This window comes from Durotheca rogersii (genome assembly GCF_024521655.1).
Source record: "Durotheca rogersii strain YMJ 92031201 chromosome Unknown GGS23scaffold_6, whole genome shotgun sequence".
Taxonomy (NCBI): Eukaryota; Fungi; Ascomycota; class Sordariomycetes; order Xylariales; family Xylariaceae; genus Durotheca; species Durotheca rogersii.
Genome location: NW_026251237.1, coordinates 1,395,125 through 1,412,727, shown reverse-complemented (window position 1 = coordinate 1,412,727; position 17,603 = coordinate 1,395,125). Strand labels below are relative to the sequence as shown.

General features: G+C 57.0%; 6 protein-coding genes across 6 annotated transcripts; 3 read left to right on the top strand and 3 right to left on the bottom strand.

Moving 5' to 3' along the window:
- Window positions 1-3,897: 3,897 nt before the first annotated feature.
- On the top strand, window positions 3,898-4,509 carry GGS23DRAFT_595508 (uncharacterized protein; the record flags this gene model as incomplete). Its single annotated transcript, XM_051518321.1, has 1 exon — window positions 3,898-4,509. The coding sequence occupies one exon, from the start codon at window positions 3,898-3,900 to the stop codon at window positions 4,507-4,509; it is 612 nt and encodes a 203-aa protein (XP_051373524.1).
- A 540-nt stretch (window positions 4,510-5,049) lies between these two features.
- Window positions 5,050-5,938, top strand: GGS23DRAFT_464445 (uncharacterized protein). Its single transcript, XM_051514156.1, has one exon. It carries the CDS (start codon window positions 5,186-5,188, stop codon window positions 5,657-5,659), a length of 474 nt encoding a protein of 157 aa, XP_051373523.1. The 5' UTR covers window positions 5,050-5,185; the 3' UTR covers window positions 5,660-5,938.
- Window positions 5,939-7,672: 1,734 nt separating this feature from the next.
- Window positions 7,673-9,186, bottom strand: GGS23DRAFT_464448 (uncharacterized protein). Its single transcript, XM_051514157.1, has one exon. The coding sequence runs from the start codon at window positions 8,625-8,627 to the stop codon at window positions 7,878-7,880; it is 750 nt and encodes a 249-aa protein (XP_051373522.1). The 5' UTR covers window positions 8,628-9,186; the 3' UTR covers window positions 7,673-7,877.
- Window positions 9,187-9,294: 108 nt separating this feature from the next.
- GGS23DRAFT_561919 (CPSF A subunit region-domain-containing protein) lies at window positions 9,295-13,507 on the top strand. Its single transcript, XM_051515986.1, has 4 exons — window positions 9,295-11,497; window positions 11,551-11,867; window positions 11,915-12,088; window positions 12,143-13,507. Exons 1-4 carry the CDS (start codon window positions 9,397-9,399, stop codon window positions 13,469-13,471), a joined length of 3,921 nt encoding a protein of 1,306 aa, XP_051373521.1. The 5' UTR covers window positions 9,295-9,396; the 3' UTR covers window positions 13,472-13,507.
- Window positions 13,508-14,280: 773 nt separating this feature from the next.
- On the bottom strand, window positions 14,281-15,283 carry GGS23DRAFT_561915 (uncharacterized protein). Its single transcript, XM_051515985.1, has 2 exons — window positions 14,973-15,283; window positions 14,281-14,928 (listed from the first exon to the last, which is right to left on the bottom strand). The coding sequence occupies exons 1-2, from the start codon at window positions 15,073-15,075 to the stop codon at window positions 14,519-14,521; spliced, it is 513 nt and encodes a 170-aa protein (XP_051373520.1). The 5' UTR covers window positions 15,076-15,283; the 3' UTR covers window positions 14,281-14,518.
- GGS23DRAFT_561909 (uncharacterized protein) lies at window positions 14,997-16,704 on the bottom strand. Its single transcript, XM_051515984.1, has 2 exons — window positions 15,625-16,704; window positions 14,997-15,436 (listed from the first exon to the last, which is right to left on the bottom strand). The coding sequence occupies exons 1-2, from the start codon at window positions 16,039-16,041 to the stop codon at window positions 15,146-15,148; spliced, it is 708 nt and encodes a 235-aa protein (XP_051373519.1). The 5' UTR covers window positions 16,042-16,704; the 3' UTR covers window positions 14,997-15,145.
- Window positions 16,705-17,603: the final 899 nt, after the last annotated feature.

Genomic DNA, 17,603 nt, shown 5'->3' with positions numbered 1-17,603 from the left:
AAAGAGCGAGCCGGGTCAGCGTGTTGTTCGCGCGCCCCCCCTCCTTTGGCTCTCGCCTCCGTCCCCTTCCGACCCTTCCAGACTTCTGTCGTCGGCTGCGACGTGGGGAGATGGGGAGATGGAGAGATGGAGAGACGGAGACGGACATGGTATACCGACGCGACATTGGAGGTAGGGAGGTAGGAATTACGGGGGGAGGCGAGCAAATTGGCGGATCGTATCGCGTCGTGGGTGGGAAGGAGAGAGAGAGAGAGAAAAAAAAAAAAAGAGGCCTGCAATAAGCGTAACTCGTGATTGGATCGACTATAAGCCTACATGCACACATACACCTATATCCATAACTAACATCCATCCATATACCTACATCATCCATAGAATACATCATGTACGCGAACAGCATCCCCCTTGCTCGCTCGCTCCCAGGACATTCCATCAAGGCTGCTACCTGCGCATGTAGGTATGTGCGTATCCTTATCGGCCTATCAAGTAGCGCGTGGCACTTCTAGGCAGCCGGACTTGCAACAACAAAGGAGAAGAGAAAAAGGGTGGGGAGGAGAAGAAGGAATAGCAGCAGGATGACGATGAGCATCGCCGTCCCCAAATGATGACGATGATGTAGGTAGGTAGAGCCAGCGGGATATTAGGTATATTTGTCTTATATTATACCTAAGCTGGGGGTGGTAGCATCGGGGAGGTAGGTAGGTAGGTGGCGAGCACGGGCTCGCTCAATTCGAGCTACCTATGCTCTCTCCCCGTACCAGACAAGACTGGCTTCCATGCTAGCATTTCCGGGCATGTGCCCAGCAGAGGTGTAGGGAGATAACTCGGGTCGGGGTGGCGGAAATGGGGTAGGTACCTAAGAACGATAGCGTATTATTATTTTTCATTTGCTATTATTATCGTTGGCGGAGAGACACCAGCAGCGTCTGGCCAGAGCTTGTTGTCTGTATTGGTGGCCCGTAGCCGACGGCAGCCCGAAGCCGTTCGCCCTTCCTGGCGCGCTCCCGCCCTCGTCGTCTTACCCGCACACATACCTACTTCTGCTTCTGCTTCCGTATACCTAACTGGTGTGTGCGCGGTATGCCTACGCCTATCTACCTACCTCTTAGGCAACCTACCTACCTACCTGCCTGCCTGCGCCTTACGCCTACGCGTAGTTCTTACCTCGGATATAGGTAGGTAGATGAACCGCTGAGACATGAACTCCGCAATTTACCGACCTGGGGCTAAGCCAAGCCATACTACGTACTGAGACGGGACTTTCGTCTATCTCTCTCTCTATCTCTCCCTCTGAGCGACCACTCTATCCCGAAGCACTCCCTCGCCTCGGTGCTATGGAGAAGGTGATCCCGTGTGCAGGCTTCTTTTTTCGTCTCGCGAGACTTGGCGGTGTGTGTGGCGGCGGCGGGGAAGAGCCAGCGACGCTCGTGACGCCGTGACCCTGCCTCAATAAGCGTAGCGCGGGTCACATTAAAAAAAAAAGAGAAAAGGGAAAAATAAAAAGGAGAAGGGGGAGGAGGAGAAGAGAGAGAGAGAGAACAGGAAAAAAAGAATGATTGAGCGAGGGAGAGGGGGAGTTGGGGTTGTGGCTCTTTTGATTCTACGGCCCAACGAACCTAAGGAAGAGGCATAGGACGTAATACAGATGATAGCCAACCCCATTTCCCTGCCCGCACACACTGCGCAGGCTGTGCTGATGTCGGTGCGGGCGTCTGTGTGTGTGCATGACGATGCTACATGTGCGCGCGATGCGCGGGCAATATATGCGTGCTCCGGCCTGCCCCCCGTCTGTTCTGACAGCTACCCTCTGCGCGACCTCAACTCTACACACATATGAGCACATACATACTACCTACATACATGGCTCCCCTACCTGGTAGTGATGTGCAGAGCAGGCATATGCCTACACGTACATTCGAGAGAGCGAGCGAGGCGAGGCCAGGGCACTCTCTCTCTTTCTCCCACCGCTAATCGATCCCGCGCGTGGGCCTGGACCTGGGCGTGCGACGGACCCTTATCCGCTGGCACGGGATGACCCCGCCGATCCCCCCAGCCAAGCCCCCAGGGCCGTGTGCTTACAAGGGTACCGACCTGCCCTAGGATAGGTATTATGCTGCCCAGGTAATCCGTAGGGAAAGTCACCAAGCAACGGGAGGCCGTGGAGAGATACAGGCGAGATAACGCAGGATTTCCTGACGCCGAAGGGAGGGCTGAAAATGCCCGTCCACCAAGTGCTGCTGCTGCTGTGCGTCTGCCTCCCCTCCCCTCCCCTCTCCCATTAGGTACCTCCTAGATCTCGATGTTGTCTATCTAGGCACCCAAGGTGTAATATAGGTTAATATTACTACGACGCTTAGCGTCTAACCTTGCCGTGCTGAAGTTGCTATATGGCGGCATGGGAGTTTCGATAAGCCCGCCTTGCCCATCTTTTCCCCCCTTTTCTTTCTCCTTCTCTTGCCCAGCCGAGGCGGAGGGTGTGCGGGTTTGTGTGGGCTGGGGGTTGGCGTTTCGTCCAGACGCGCGGTGAAATCGGCCGGGGTCCGTCCCCACATCTCTCGGCACGCGAGATACCTACCTGCGCATGCGATAAACAACACCCTTGTCGGCAACCCATGCCTGGATATGCTCATAAGTGCACCTGTATCGTGTTTTCATACTCACATCTACGTAACCTATGGAGCAGGGCTGCCTTGAGTAGGTGGGTAGGTATGCGTGCGCGCGCCGGGAACCAAACCGTGACCAGTCCGATCGCCAGCGAGAGCTGCCTTGGTAGGTCTTATCTAGGTATGCACGTCGACACACGCTGCGTACGTGGGTGGTAATATCAAGGCAATGTATAGTATATGAGTACGTAGGTAGGTATGTATGTGTGTATAGTAGGTAAGGTATGTCGGAAACCCCTGCTAGGCACATACCTACGTGATGCGTGTGGCGGTTAGGGGCCAGCGACAATCTTCCTGTGCCAGCCCGAGCCGAGGCTCACTCACTCACTCACTCACCACGCCAGGTCGGGCAAGCCGGGGACGTTGGGGAGGAATAGTAAAGATGCAACACGTACGCCGCTGGTGAGACGCCATCGTAAGGCAGCGTTCTGCAGCCGACGTGCCTCTCCTGCCTCGCATTTGGAGGCGTGCGAGGGACTTGTAGTAATATAGGTACCTAACTAGGTACCTACGCACCTAGATGTAGAGGAGGTACCTACCTAAGGTGTCTTGAGACGTCTTTGCCTTCGTTACCTACGAAAAGCACGGAAGATTAGGTGCGTTAGGTACCTTAAACTGGGAGGTAGTAGGTAACCTCGCAAGTACCTAGCCTAATCCCCGTGAGTACCTACCCAAAGTAAGCAGCTTATCTTAGTACGCTCCAACAACAACGCCGGACGTCGCTACCCAATCCGCAGCGGCGGGTTCGCCACTCCTCCGTTTCCCTCCTTCCCGGCCACCAAATTCACGACCCCTTCTCCATCCTCGCCTCTCTCTGCCCTCCCCTCCCCTCCACCCCACCTTCACATGATTTTTTTTATTTTTTTTTATTTTTTTAATCCCCCCCCGGCCATTCGACACACACCACTAACCGCCAGGCTTACAACACACCGCACATAATACATACCTACGCGTACGCGCACGCCTCTCTGCCCGGCCCCAACCAAACCACCAGCCAGCCAACCATCGCGGCGGACGCTGATGTAGGCGTTGCCGGCGTGCAAGCGCACGCACGCCCAGAACTCGCCGAACGGCCGGGCCAGCCCTAGAACCGCAGCAGAGCGGCGACCGTCGGTCCATTCTGCTGTAGCGTCTCCCACCAACCCGCTCGCCCTTGCCTGTGCGACGTCATCGAAACCGCCATCCCTCTCTCGCTCACTCTCGCTCTCCCGCACCGTGCGACAACACGTAAGAGATGGGCCCCGCCATCTCCCCCTACTTCGACCCCCTCGGTGACGGCGACGAAGCTTACGATCGCGGCGCGGGGCCGCCGCGGCGTGCTGCTCGGGAGGAGGCCGAGGCCGAGGCGGCGCGCCGGGAGGAAGCCGAGGACGACGGCGGCGCCATGTCGCTCGACGCGAGGAGGCTCCGGGCCCGGCACGCGACGGAGGGGTACCGCGACGGCATCGCCGCCGGCAAGGCGGGCAGCATCCAGGGCGGCTTCGACGGCGGCTTCGAGCTGGGCGCCCACGTCGGGCTGCGCGCCGGCCGCGTCCTCGGCCTGCTCGAGGGCATCGCCGCGGCGCTGCGAGGGAGGGGCGGGGGCCGGGGCGGTCCCCTCGCCGACGCCGCCGCCGCCGCCGCCGAGCGCCTCCTCGCGGACGCGGCCGCCGAGCTGACCACCGACGCCGTCTTCGCCGAGGAGTACTGGACCCCCGACGGCAGCTGGAGGTACAGCGTGACGCCGCGCGAGGGCGCCGACAGCGCCGTCGCCGTCGCCTTGAGCGACGTAGCCGGCCAGCACCCGCTGATTGCGAAGTGGGAGGGCCTGGCTACGCGCGAGATCGAGCGGTGGGGCTTGAACTAGATTGGCCGCTTCTCTCTACGATCTACCTACTCCAAACTGCCTGTGCTTCCTCCCCCCTACCCCTCCTCTCCAGTCTCGGTATCGTTCGACCTGGGAAACAACCCGCGAAAGCATGTGCTCACACGGCCGCATATCCGCTACGTGCCCACTTACTCGCTGCGCCCAATCCCGTCCTCCGTCCCCACCGGCGCCGGAGCACGGTGCAGCGCTGATCGGGGGGGGGAGGGGGGGCCTACGCGCGGATGGTTAGGGAAATGCCGAGCCTATCCCGCCAGTCGTCACGCGACGGCCCCGGCGAAGGGGAACCAATAGAGACGAGGGGAAAAGAAACGCACGGAAATGTACAGATACACGACAGAAGAAGAGAACAGCAGAGGACCTGGAGACCTGGAGTATGTAACATTGGGATGGAGGCAGGGGGGGAAGGGGAGCGAGTCTAGAATAGGCCGCACGTACGATACAGCGTTGCGGCGGCTACCCGCGCCTTATCCACCCGCGCACAAGAATATGCGACACCCACACCTACACCCACACACATACACACACGAGAGAGGGAGACACAGAGAACTCACGTAGAGCAGACGTAAGTCGGGGGAAGGTAGGCAGTCAGGTTCGCTCTGCCTTCCTGGCCCTCCTCGTCTCTCCAGCTCAGACAGGCCTGGGCCGGCCCAGCCGCATGGCTGCGCACACACACACCTTACCTGTCGTGTACACGTACACACGCGTATCTGGGCTTGCTCCTTTCCCCGCTCTCGCCCTCCCATCCGTGATGAGATATCCGCGCGCCCGCTGTCGCTGGTGTGTAGCGTATGTATGTGTGTGTGTGTGTGTGTGTGTGTGTGTGTGTGTGTGTGTGTGTGTGTGTGTGTGTGTGTGTGTGTGTGTGTGTGTGTGTGTGTGTGTGTGTGTGTGTGTGTGTGTGTGTGTGTGTGTGTGTGTGTGTGTGGACGAGGAGTGGTGGCGGTGGGACAACGCCTCCATGCCTACGTATACGCGTGCGCGCACGTATATGGTGATGACAGACACCTCCTCTCCCGGCCATCTCGCAGCCGCAGCCGCAGCATTCCGCCTCGCGCAGTCGGACTTTGTTCTGCCTGCCTACCACCACTTCCGTATGACGAACCCTTCCCCCCCCCGCCCCCCTACTTGACCCTTCGTGCTTAGATTAGCAGCGATGATCTGTTTCAGTTGCGCGGCGGGGGAGGGGCCATGCGGCATTTTTTTCTTCCATCTGTGTCTCGATTTCTCTTGTCAAATTTGGATAATAATCTGTGGAGGACGAGATCTGTGTGATGGAGGAAGGGGGGGGGGGCTCTTATTCATCCGACGTGCAATATAACGGCACCTACGTGTGCGTGATGATATGTCGCGCACGCGGCTGCAGTCTAGGCCTGCACACGCACACACTCTCACACACGCTATCTATATACATATGTTTATGTTCCACGGAGCGTACAAGCCCCTCCCCCCCAAAGTAGACGTAGAAAGGGCGGCGAATAGGGGGGAGGGAGGGTGTGACGACTATTTGCCCACGCATAGTTGTGCCCGGGATCATTTCTAAGGCGAGCGAGGACGAGAAGAGGGGGGGATTCTTGGAGAATCCCGGACGGACGGACGGACGGGTGGGTGAAAGGGTGGGGATAGTTATCAGCGGCAGCAGACAACCAAGTGCTGACCGCGTGCGAGAGAGATATATAGATGATATCGAATGCTGATTGATGCAGATTATCGTCGCGGACGATACATGTCGCTAGGTGGGCACACGTGTGGGTGTGCTAGACAGAGAACCCCCCTCCCCGCGGCGTCGTACGAGGTCACGGTTGATGAAATGCTAGATTTGCGGGATCTAATAAGACAAAACCAAACGGTGTGCTCAGCCGGGAGGGAGGGGGAGAGGCACCAACGGTGAGGTGGTACGGAATGAATATATATGGCTTCATCCGCCAACGGGCGTTCCCTCAGAGCTCCAAAATCTGAGACCTAGGACGTAAGGGGGGGCCGCCGCCGCGGGGGGCAGATCTGGTCGCCGTAGGGCGCGGCCTAGGTACTACTGGCGGATGTGGACGGTAAGTGACGCCAAGCAAGGCCTGACTGTGTGTATCGTACTTCGTATTGCCGGGCTGTTGCGGCGTCTTCGACCGATCCCTAGGCATACAGACGGGTCGATGGGGTTTTCAGCGTCTCTCCGGTGTTCCCATCTGGAGACTCGGACTCTCTTGGCGTGCGCAGATGTCCTCCTCTGGCGCTTGCGATAGGCAGAAGCTCTTTTTGCGCATGTCATCGCTGCGGCCGGACATACTTATGTGCCCCATGCGATGCGACGCGCCGCGCCGAGGCGCCCACGTTACGCCGTCCTCGCGGAATGCGTCCTAGCACCGATGCCGAGAAGGCGACGACGACGACGTTGCGTGGCGAGCGGCAGCCTGGAGTTAGTGCCCGCCCCCCTCCCTCCCCAACAGGACGCAAATCAGTCTCGGCGAGACTGGTGAGGGCCCCCTTTTTGGCGGAGCAGAGCCTGCAGTTTACCGCTCGGAGGGCGATGTGCCAAGCTGATATAGTGCAAGCCATGGTGCGGGTAGCCAATGCCACCACACTCTTTGCGTAATCTACGTTTTCGATTTGTCTTCCGAGTCACCTACGCCCAGAAATTTCGTGGAACCGTAGGCCAGGAGGGCCTATCGTATTCACTCCACCATGCCGCCTACCGAAAGGATTTGACTCGCTCAGACAGCCACGCGGTCTTCCAGCCTTTTTTGCCTTTCGCTTCTCGGCCACCCTTCTCGAACCAAATAGTACCGGGATCTGCTCAGATGAAACATGGCGCGGTGGTATGATAGGAGCCGTGAGAGCGGTGCTTCGCGGACGATGGCCACGGGTGATCGACAGGGCCCGGCCCTGGTCTTTGGCTAAAAGACTGCCGGCGTTAGCAAGCTTAGCTGCATGAGCATACGTAGACATCGCCTTGGCTGCCGTTGGGATATATAATTCTCTATTGTGCTGTTCCGCCAAGAGTTCGTCGATGAGACAGAGTCGCGGATGATGCGGAGACCGGTACGTAACCGGATCGTATCGCAGGTGCGATATATGACGTCTCCCGTAGATGTGATGGGGGCCAGAGTAACGGGATTTCTCTCTCGGTGGCCATTATGATTCCAAACATGGTAACGCGGACGGTCCCATGAAAAGTGAACCCTCCACACAGACACCAATATCCTCGGTAAACAAGTGCGCCGCGGAGGCTGATCTGATCTTGGCTTCGCTCACTACTCTTGGCGTAGTGCTACCAAATCCTGAAATAGACTGCCGTCATTGGCGGGGAGAGTCCGGGTGTTCAAGGTGACCGCCGGTTATCCCTCGCCAGTGTCATCTTAATAGGTTCTCTCGCCGATCCTCACGATTCGCTGCCCCGTTCCGTGCACTTCGTTCATAGCCCTCCAATCCAGCTCGATCCAATCCGGACCGTTTCGCAGAGTGGCTAGGCCCTGATCATCCGTGGACTCCGTGGCCCGGTTCGTCAACGAACTGGCTTCTCGGTGAAACGGACAGAACACGGCCAGATGCGCTTTCCAGGTTGATAATTCGACTTTTTCCAGATACGGATCCGCTAGGAGGTCGAGCAGTGCTTGGAAAGGAGGCCGTTGCACCGTGTCGGGATCCGGCACTCGATTTGCGCCACGCCAACTCGGCTCTCCCAGCCGCACGTTGAGCACCCGCAGGCCTCCGCACAATACCATGTCGGAGAGTGCGGGTCCCAGAATATCGCCAAATTCGCCGCCTACCCTCGTCAGGTGAAGTGTTAGGTTGCGCACCCGTCTGCGAGCATCCTGCCCTTCTCGGCTTAGGAAACCGCCTCGGCCAGTGAGATGGATAGGTAGACGGTGGCTTTGAGCATTCAGGGTGAACCAGTTCTGGGAGTAGAATATCGCCGAGGCTTCTTCGTACATCTGAAGGCTGACGAGGAACACGTTCAGCGTGCTCGCGGCGTTCGAGAGCGGCCGAGGAAAGAGAGTCTTGTTGTGCAGCACGATACTAGAGTCCGAGACGAGAAGCTGAGTGAGGATGGCGGTCCGTAATTCGGGTGGAAGGCCGAAGAAATGAAAGGAGGTGATTCCCGCCATGATGCTAGCACCGAGCGAGTAAGGGCCGTGTATCTGCTAGGCAAGTGACGGTTGCCGGGGTCCTGTCGCGTCTATAGGCAGGCTCCTTTCCCTGGCCGAGTCTGCATTCCACGGCTCGATATCCTTATCACTCAGTCGCAAACGACCAAGAATATGGGTCTTATATGTTCTCTGATTATGCCGTTAGTTACCTATTTGACAACGTAGGGGAAGAGGCAATGGCGTTGATGGCGATGGTGATGCTGCTACAACGAACCGCTGGATGGTCGTCCCATCCACCTCTGTTCAAAGTTAAGGAACTCTTCGGGTGTGGGCTTATGATTCCATGCCGTGAACAGGACCTGGGTAATCAGTAATATAGCGTAAATCGTGACGAGATGATTCAGTGAGTAGCGCGTGATGCGTAGGTTGGGAGGTGAGGAGCTGGAGAAGGGAGAGGCGGACGCATGTCCAACGTTAGCCTCCGGTTTAGGCGCCGTTTAGTTGGATACATCATCGTCAGAGGGGAGGTTACTTGTCTGATATAACGATATATGAGGTTAGGGACCTATAATTATTCACATTGTGAAATATGTTATTAATGGGGCTGTCGCCTTGCATACATACATATTTGGCGGTATCTTATCTTACCTATCTTATCGCGTACGTCGCGCTTTCGAGGCTTTGGGTACCGTAGCTGACCTATTACCTAGCTGCTCCTCCCAATGCTCCCTGTCGACAACATCTCCCACTGCACCAGGAGATCTGAGATGAAGCTGTCCGCTCCAAAATGCAATGCTATACGGAGTTGACGTCCCCGACGGCCGTCACACATTCCCTATACCTTCCATTCGTATCGGCGCAGAGCAACAATCTCGTCATCGCAAGAGCATCCCTCCTCCAGATCTTCACCACCACGTCGGTCTCTGCTGAACTTGACAAGGCTCAGAATGCCCAACTACAATCCTCGCGACAAATCGAGAACTACGATGCCCGAATTAATGACGACGACGGCCTCGAGTCGTCCTTCCTCGGCGGCGACTCCGCCCTCGTGAGATCCGACCGTTCGAACTACACGAAGCTCGTGCTCGTCGCCGAGTTCTCCCTGGCTGGGACCATAACCGGACTCGCGCGTATCCAGTCGCAGGCCTCCGCGTCGGGCGGAGAGGCGCTCCTGCTGGCCTTTAGAGATGCTAAAATGAGCATGATAGAGTGGGACCCCGAGAAGCACGCCATAAACACCACATCTATACACTATTACGAGCAGGATGACCTGCAGGGAAGCCCGTGGACTGCTCCGCTGAGCAACTACACCAACTTCCTGGCGGCAGACCCGGGAAGCCGGTGCGCCGCGCTGAAGTTTGGGGCGCGGAGCCTTGCCATCGTCCAGTTCAAAGGCGCGGGAGAAGAAGACATTGACATGGCGGATTGGGACGAGGAGTTGGATGGACCGCGGCCGGTCAAGGAGCCCTCCGCGGCGCTCCCAAATGGAACTAGCAGCAGTGCAGACACACCATATTCAACTTCATTTGTCCTTCGACTGCCCAATCTTGACCCTAGTCTCATCTGTCCCGTACATCTTGCCTTCCTCCATGAGTATAGAGAGCCAACTTTCGGCATCCTCTCTTCCACCACGTCGCCGTCCCTAGTCCTCGGTCGAAAAGACCAGCTAACGTACATGGTATTCACCCTGGATATCCAGCAAAAAGCATCCACCACCATCCTATCCGTCAATGGCCTGCCACAAGATTTATTTCGAGTCATTGCCCTCCCCGCGCCCGTCGGCGGCGCCCTCTTAGTCGGCAGCAACGAGCTGATACACATCGACCAGGCCGGCAAGTCTCACGGTGTCGGCGTCAACCAATTTGCGAAACAGGCCACCTCGTTCTCCTTAGCCGACCAGTCTGACCTTAATATGAAGCTGGAAGGCTGCGAGATTGAGGCCTTATCCGCCGAAAATGGAGAGTTCTTGATAGTTCTCAACGACGGACACCTAGCCCTGCTTACCTTTAGAATTGATGGCAGGATCGTGTCTGGATTAAGCCTTCGGTTGATCGCACCCGAAGCCGGTGGCTCTATCATACCAACCTGCGTGACGACTCTGAGCAGGCTGAATAAGACGTGTTTATTTGCCGGTAGTGAGTGCGGCGATTCGCTCGTTATCGGTTGGACCCGCAAGCAAGGCCAGGCTGGAAGGAGGAAACTCCGCCTTCAAGACCCAGCACTAGACCTCGACATAGATGACGAAGACATAGACGACATGGACGACGACGACGACGACTTATACGGCGAAGAAGACGCATCCGCGAAGCCCTCACCGTCCCGGTTCATCAACACTCCCGGTAGCAAACCCGGGGAGCTCGTCTTCCGTGTCCACGACCGCCTCGTCAGCATCGCGCCGATCACAGACTTTACCCTTGGCCAGGCTTTCTCATTTGACAAGGAGGAAGAAAAAAATCAAGACGGCGTTACCAGCGATCTTAGCCTCGTATGTGCGTGCGGACGAGGCAATGCTGGCTCGATTGCCATAATCAATCGAAAAATACAACCCAAAGTCATCGGGCATTTCGAATTTCCTGAAGCGAGGGGCTTCTGGACTATGGCCGCCCAAAAGCCGATACCAAAGTCATTACAGGGCGACAAAGGAGCTACACCGATGGGCGCTGAGTATGAGACATTTGCGCAATATGACCGCTTCATGATTGTTTCTAAAATCGACCTGGACGGATATGAGACGTCGGACGTGTATGCCCTGACGGGGGCCGGCTTCGAGGCATTAACGGGGACGGAATTTGACCCGGCTGCTGGATTTACTATCGAAGCCGGCACCATGGGCAAGCACATGAGGGTCATCCAAGTGCTCAAGACGGCCGTCCACTGCTACGACGGAGGTGAGGACGCCTTTTCGGCACGATTCAAGCCGACGCTAACCTGCCCGTAACAGACTTTGGGTTGACGCAAATCCTCCCTATGTACGATGAAGAGACGGGCGCAGAGCCCAGAGTGGATAGTGCTAGCATAGTCGATCCGTTCCTCCTTCTGGTGCGAGACGACGCCAGCATTTTCATCGCCAAGATCGACAAAATCCTAGAACTTGAGGAATTAGACAAAGGAGATGCCGCGCTGGCTTCTACCAAATGGGCTACCGGCTGTTTGTATGAAGACAAGACAGGCATGTTTGTCAAAGTTCAGACCGACAGGGGAGCGAAATCTGGTGAAAACATTATCATGTTCTTGCTGAGCAAGGCTGGCGCGTTACATGTGGGTGCTGTCTCTTCATTCCTCGCCATCGTTGCTGACGGCTTCAGGTATACGCCCTTCCCGATCTTTCCAAACCAGTGTATGTGGCGGAAGGCTTGCCATTCGTGCCCCCTACCCTGTCAGCGAACTATGCGGCAAGGCGCGGGACTGCAAAAGAGATCATCAAAGAAATCCTAGTAGCTGATCTCGGAGATATGACTTCCTCGAACCCATACTTGGTCGTAAGTAGGGCCCGATATCCAATATACACTGCCCGTGACGCTCACTAGTGTAAGGCCCGCCACGATAATGACGACGTTACGATATACCAACCCTTCCGCACATCTTCGGAGGCCGGACAGGAACTTGCAACATCCCTTCACTTTCAGAAACTACCCAATCCTACTATAGCAGATAACGCAGCTGAGGCCTTAGATGACGAGGACGACGAGATATGGCGTCCGCTTGCGATGCGGCGGTGTGATAACGTTGGTGGTTATAAGACAGTTTTTATCCCGGGAAATTCGCCGAGCTTCATTCTGCGATCGTCGAAGACCTTGCCAAAAGTAATTGGATTACAGGGCGACGGAGTCCGGGGGATGAGCCCGTTCCACACCGAAGGCTGTGAACGAGGTTTCATCTACGCAGACTTCAAGGGTCTCGCCCGAGTTTCCCAGATCCCAATTCGCAACCACACCTACGCTGAGATAGGCATGGCCCTCAGGAAAGTGCCGTTAGATATCGACGTACTCTCCATCTCCCATCACCCGCCGTCCGGGACTTTTGTCGTCGGCTGCGATACCCTAGAGCCATTCGAGTTGCCGAAAGAAGACGACTATCACAAGGAATGGCAGCAAGAGAAGGATCTCACGCTGAAGCCCTTAGTCCCACGGGGGGTGATCAAGCTGATAAACCCCACCAGCTGGACCGTCATCGACGCCATCGAGATGGAACCGTGTGAGACGGTAATGTGTATCGAGACCCTGAACCTCGAAGTCTCGGAGTCGACCAACGAGCGGAAGCATCTGATCGCTGTCGGCACAGCGGTATCTCGTGGCGAAGATCTTCCTGTCAAGGGCCGGGTTCTCGTCTACGACATCGTTACCGTCATCCCCGAGCCGGGAAGGCCCGAGACGAACAAGAAGCTGAAGCTCATAGCCAACGAGGACATTCCCCGCGGCGCGGTCACAGCGCTCTCGGAGATTGGCACCCAGGGCCTGATGCTCGTCGCCCAGGGCCAGAAGTGCATGGTCCGCGGCCTGAAGGAAGACGGAACCCTCCTACCCGTCGCGTTTATGGATATGAACTGCTACGTGACGGCGGTCCGGGAACTCCGGGGCACCGGTCTCTGCCTCCTGGCCGACGCCGTCAAGGGCGTCTGGTTCACGGGCTACACCGAAGAGCCCTATAAGATGGTTCTCTTCGGGAAGAGCTCCACCAAACTCGAGGTCCTGACGGCAGACTTCCTGCCCGACGGGGACGACCTCCTCATCGTCGCCTGCGACTCGGACGGGGGCATCCATGTCCTGCAATTCGACCCCGACCGTAGGCGTCCCCCAACCACCAAACCCCTCTCCTCCCCCTCTGCCCACGCATATTCCGGCCGCGCGTGTTTGTGGTGCTAACGATCACGCGCAGATCCCAAGTCCATACAGGGCCACCTCCTCCTGCACCGCACGACCTTCTCCGGCGGCGCGCACCCGCCCACGCGGAGCATGCTCCTCCCGCGGACGCTGCCCGCCAGCTCCGACTACTACGCGCAGCTGCTGCAGCAGCAACAGCAAGCCAACGACGCGGCCGCTGCCGCTGCCGCTGCCGCCTCCGACAGGACCGCCAACGGCGACGACGCCGACACCGCAGCCCCGCGCCCTCCTCTACCCCCCGCCGCCGCGCCGACGCCGTCCCTCGTGCTCTTCTCGTCGCCGACGGGGGTGTTCGCGACGCTCGCGCCGCTCTCGGAGCCGCAGTACCGGCGGCTCTCCTTCATGACGGGCCAGCTGCTGTCGTCGCTGCCGCACCACGCGGGGCTCAACCCCAAGGACTACCGCGCGCCGGGGGCGGTGGCGCCCGCGGTCGTCGGCCGCCTGCCTCCCGGCGTCGACGCCGGCGCCGGCCGCAGCGTCGTCGACGGCGCGCTCCTCCTCGCCCGCTGGCCCGAGCTGCCCGCCGGCCGCCGCGCCGAGATCGCCGGCCGCGTCGGCTTCACCGGCGGCGCCGCAGAGGTCCGCGACGTCCTGCGCGAGGTCCTCGGCGCCGCCGGGCTCGGCTACTTGTGAAGGCGGCGCGCTGCGGTTGTGTGCGTGCATGCGTGCGTGCGGGGGCTAGGCGCGAGGTTGTCGCCGCGCGCGAGGCGTAGGGAACGTTGCTCCCTGGTTACCGGTAGTTGACAGTACCCGTGTATGAATAGGAATGGTAGATGGAAACAGAATTAGTTAGTTTCTTATTCCTAATACTAAAATTTTGGTCTTGCTGGGGGACTACCCAGTCAGATGTTCTTCTTTCGTATTCATTGACACTGAGAGAAGAATATGTCTTTCTTGAGAGGTCCTCAAGCGTACATACAATAGCGCATCGTGAGATGTGCTCTAGTCGGGGCTACGAGAAGGGCCACATACAAGCTAGCCGTCCGAATCCCCCTTTTCTTTCTAATGCAATTTATTCACCATCCCTTCCTATGTGGGCGCCACGCCGGGCCATATCCCTCCGTGTTGAACCGTTCCAACGTATCTATCCGCATGTGCCAGGCACACATACACACATACAGAGAGAGAAGAATCAGTTGGAGTCTTGGGACTCTTCTCGCACATGTAGTCGATCATGCCATCTATGCCTAGCCGTACGCCTGTTACTAGTCCGTCCCCTCTGTCAAACCAAACTCCGGTCCGGGACAAAGGAAAACAACAGTTGAGAAGACCCGAATGCAAATTAAGAAAAGGAAAAGAAAACAAGCAGACAAGAAGAGAAGATGCGAGCCAAACATCGAGACTGCTCTCCGCCGTTGCCTCACGAATATCCCTATCTGGTTTCCTAAACGTCATTCCACGTATTATCCGAGAATGCGCGCGACCCTGGGAACGAATACCTCCAATGCAAGACGGAGTCAGAAGCAGAACCGAGGCAAAGGACACATAACTCGGAGAAAAGGGAGAGAAAAAAGGAAATTTTCATAGGAGAAGAGGCAGAAGGGAAACAACGAGGAGAAAAGGAGAATCAGACACGGCAAAGGCATCAGTGGCCTGGTCGAGGGCACGTTATCGTGCGATGGGCACCCAAACCAAAGGGAAGAGAGGATGCCGATCTTAGACGTCGTCGTATTTATGCCGGAGACTACTCACGCGCCTCTTGATGTTGTCGCTGAGTCTCTGTCCCTTCCGATCGGAGGAGAGGCTCTCGGATCCAAGACTATAGCTCCTTTCTCGCTCCTGGCCGCTTTTTTTCCTATCGTTGCCTGGGCTCTTGGCGGTGGGCTGCATTTCGTACGCGCCGCGTGGGTCGAGAGATTTGTGGCGCTGGCGCTTCTGCTTCTTGCGCTCCTCCTCGATGCTGTAGGAGGGCTCACCCTTGCCTTTCAGATCGTTCGGATGGTATTGCTAGATGTGGTTGTGTGAGTTTTAAGCCTCTGCCTGATGGTTCGCCTTCAGATGACAGCAGCCGTTATGGGCTTGTTGGAGGGGCGGGAAGGCAGGGGGGATGAATCGAAAAGTGCGAACTTTGGACAATCCATCTGTTCAAAATGAAAGATGCCTCACAGAGGTAATTGTGTCTCAGTGCAACTTACCACATGATCGTAGCGTTTGTATGCGCCGCCCGGAGCATCGCTCTCCCTCATCAGGTCAGCCCCCTCTTCATATTGCATGACTCTACCGCTCATGTCTCGCTCGCCGGGCGGAATGGTGGCAGTTCCTTGAAGCGGCACATGGTGCTGCAGAGAGTCCATGACGTTCTCCCTAGGAGTGGCTCTGAGTGCTTCTTGGTTGGTATTCTTCACGGCCTCGACAGGAGAGTAACGCTTGTCTCGGTTTCGAGAAGCCAATGTGGCATCGTAGGGACCACCATGATGATAGGCACCGCCGATTCCGGTTGTGTCAAGAGCATCTACCATATCGGGACCCGTAAAGTTCTTTTTTCGCAAGTGCGGAGAGCGATCGGCAGCTTTGGTAGCGCGCTTAATTACGTCCAGGGGCTTTTCAGACATGCTGCCGAGACGGGAGCGAGTTCGTTCCAAAACTTTGTGAATACCTTCTTTGAACCTCTCCGTAGATGAAGGACGTTCGGGCTCGGGGGAGCGGCTGGTAAAATACCGAGCTAGCAAGACCTCGTCGGGGGTCTCGGGTGTGCTGCTGGTAGACTGAGACGAGGTTCGAACACGTTTGGCTGGTGCGGATGCGGCGGCAGATCGAGTGAGCTGCGACTGCTCGTAGGGTTGAGGCTCATGCAGAGGGCCGATAATTTCGTCGTGGGCCTGGAGGAGAAGAAGACGGCGGTGATGAGAGATGGAGGTCAGTCAAGAGGGACGGACGAAGTGAAGGATGGATGAAGAGGGGAACCTGTCTGACTGCTACGCGCGTCCACCAGGGCTATGATGTAATCGGCGTGCCGACTCCGACCTGCAGCGGGCTGCACCCGGGCCGTGGGCGCATCGCAGAGAGAGCTGTAAGGGAACCCAGCCAATCCTCGCCCACCCCACAGCCTCAACTCGGCGAGGCGTCCGACACAACGACGATCTAGCAGGGGTGTTGGCTTGGGGGATCTGACAGGAATGTAGGTACCTAACTGTACCCGACCAGGACGGACTCGGCTAAGCTGGAGAGGCTTGGCGATCGATCGTCTGGAGAGAGACAGGCCCAGGACACCAACCAAGAGCGAAACACAGTCTTCTTCACATGCCAAGTCTTCACCAATTACAGCCTGGTAACTTCCATGGGCAACAACATACATATATATATATATATCGCCAACGCTGTTGTTGAGATGGCACACAAGATGTACCAAGGTAAAATAGAGAAGCTGCCGAGACAGGCATCCCACTATAGATAGGTAGAGGCACCGGAGAAAAGAAAAACACCCCACTTCCCCGGCTCCAAGGCTCAACCTGACCATGTGATATCGTGTGTGTATATGTGTATGGAGGGGCAGCAACCCCAATCTGATCCATCTCTCCAGCCGACCGAGGAAACGAGAAAACCCCCGACCTCACTTACCCAGGTGCTGCTGCTTTTCGATGACTTTCTGGCACGAGTGCTTGACCTAGGAGGCTCCTGACTCGACCTGGAGCGATTCCCAAAGTTCCCTGATCCGGAAGTGGGGAAACCAGAGGAAGACCGGTCAGAAGAGGTATCCATGGTGGTGCAGGGCAGGATCAGGCACGGATGAATGCTTCACGAACCCGTCAGTAAATGAGTGTACAGCTAGGTGAGTGGAGGCAAAGGGGGGCGGGGGGGGACACAGACTCTTAGGGAATTTGGTCGACAGAACATCAACGATCGAGAAAGCGTTGGTGCTGGCTGAAACGGCGAGACTGAAACGCGGCTGGTGTTATAACAGACTTTACAGGCAGATGATAGTAGTAGTTGATGGTGAAAAGGGAATTGTGTTGCGATGAAGTGAGAGGAAGATGAGATTAGAAAGATGGCACGCCAGAAAAGCCTGTGAGGTGGTCTAAGAGAGGGTTAGAGTTTTCAAACTCAGCTACAGTTGAAGGGAAACAGCTGCTCATGTGTGCCTGGTCTTAACCTAGTGACCATCACTGTAAACAGC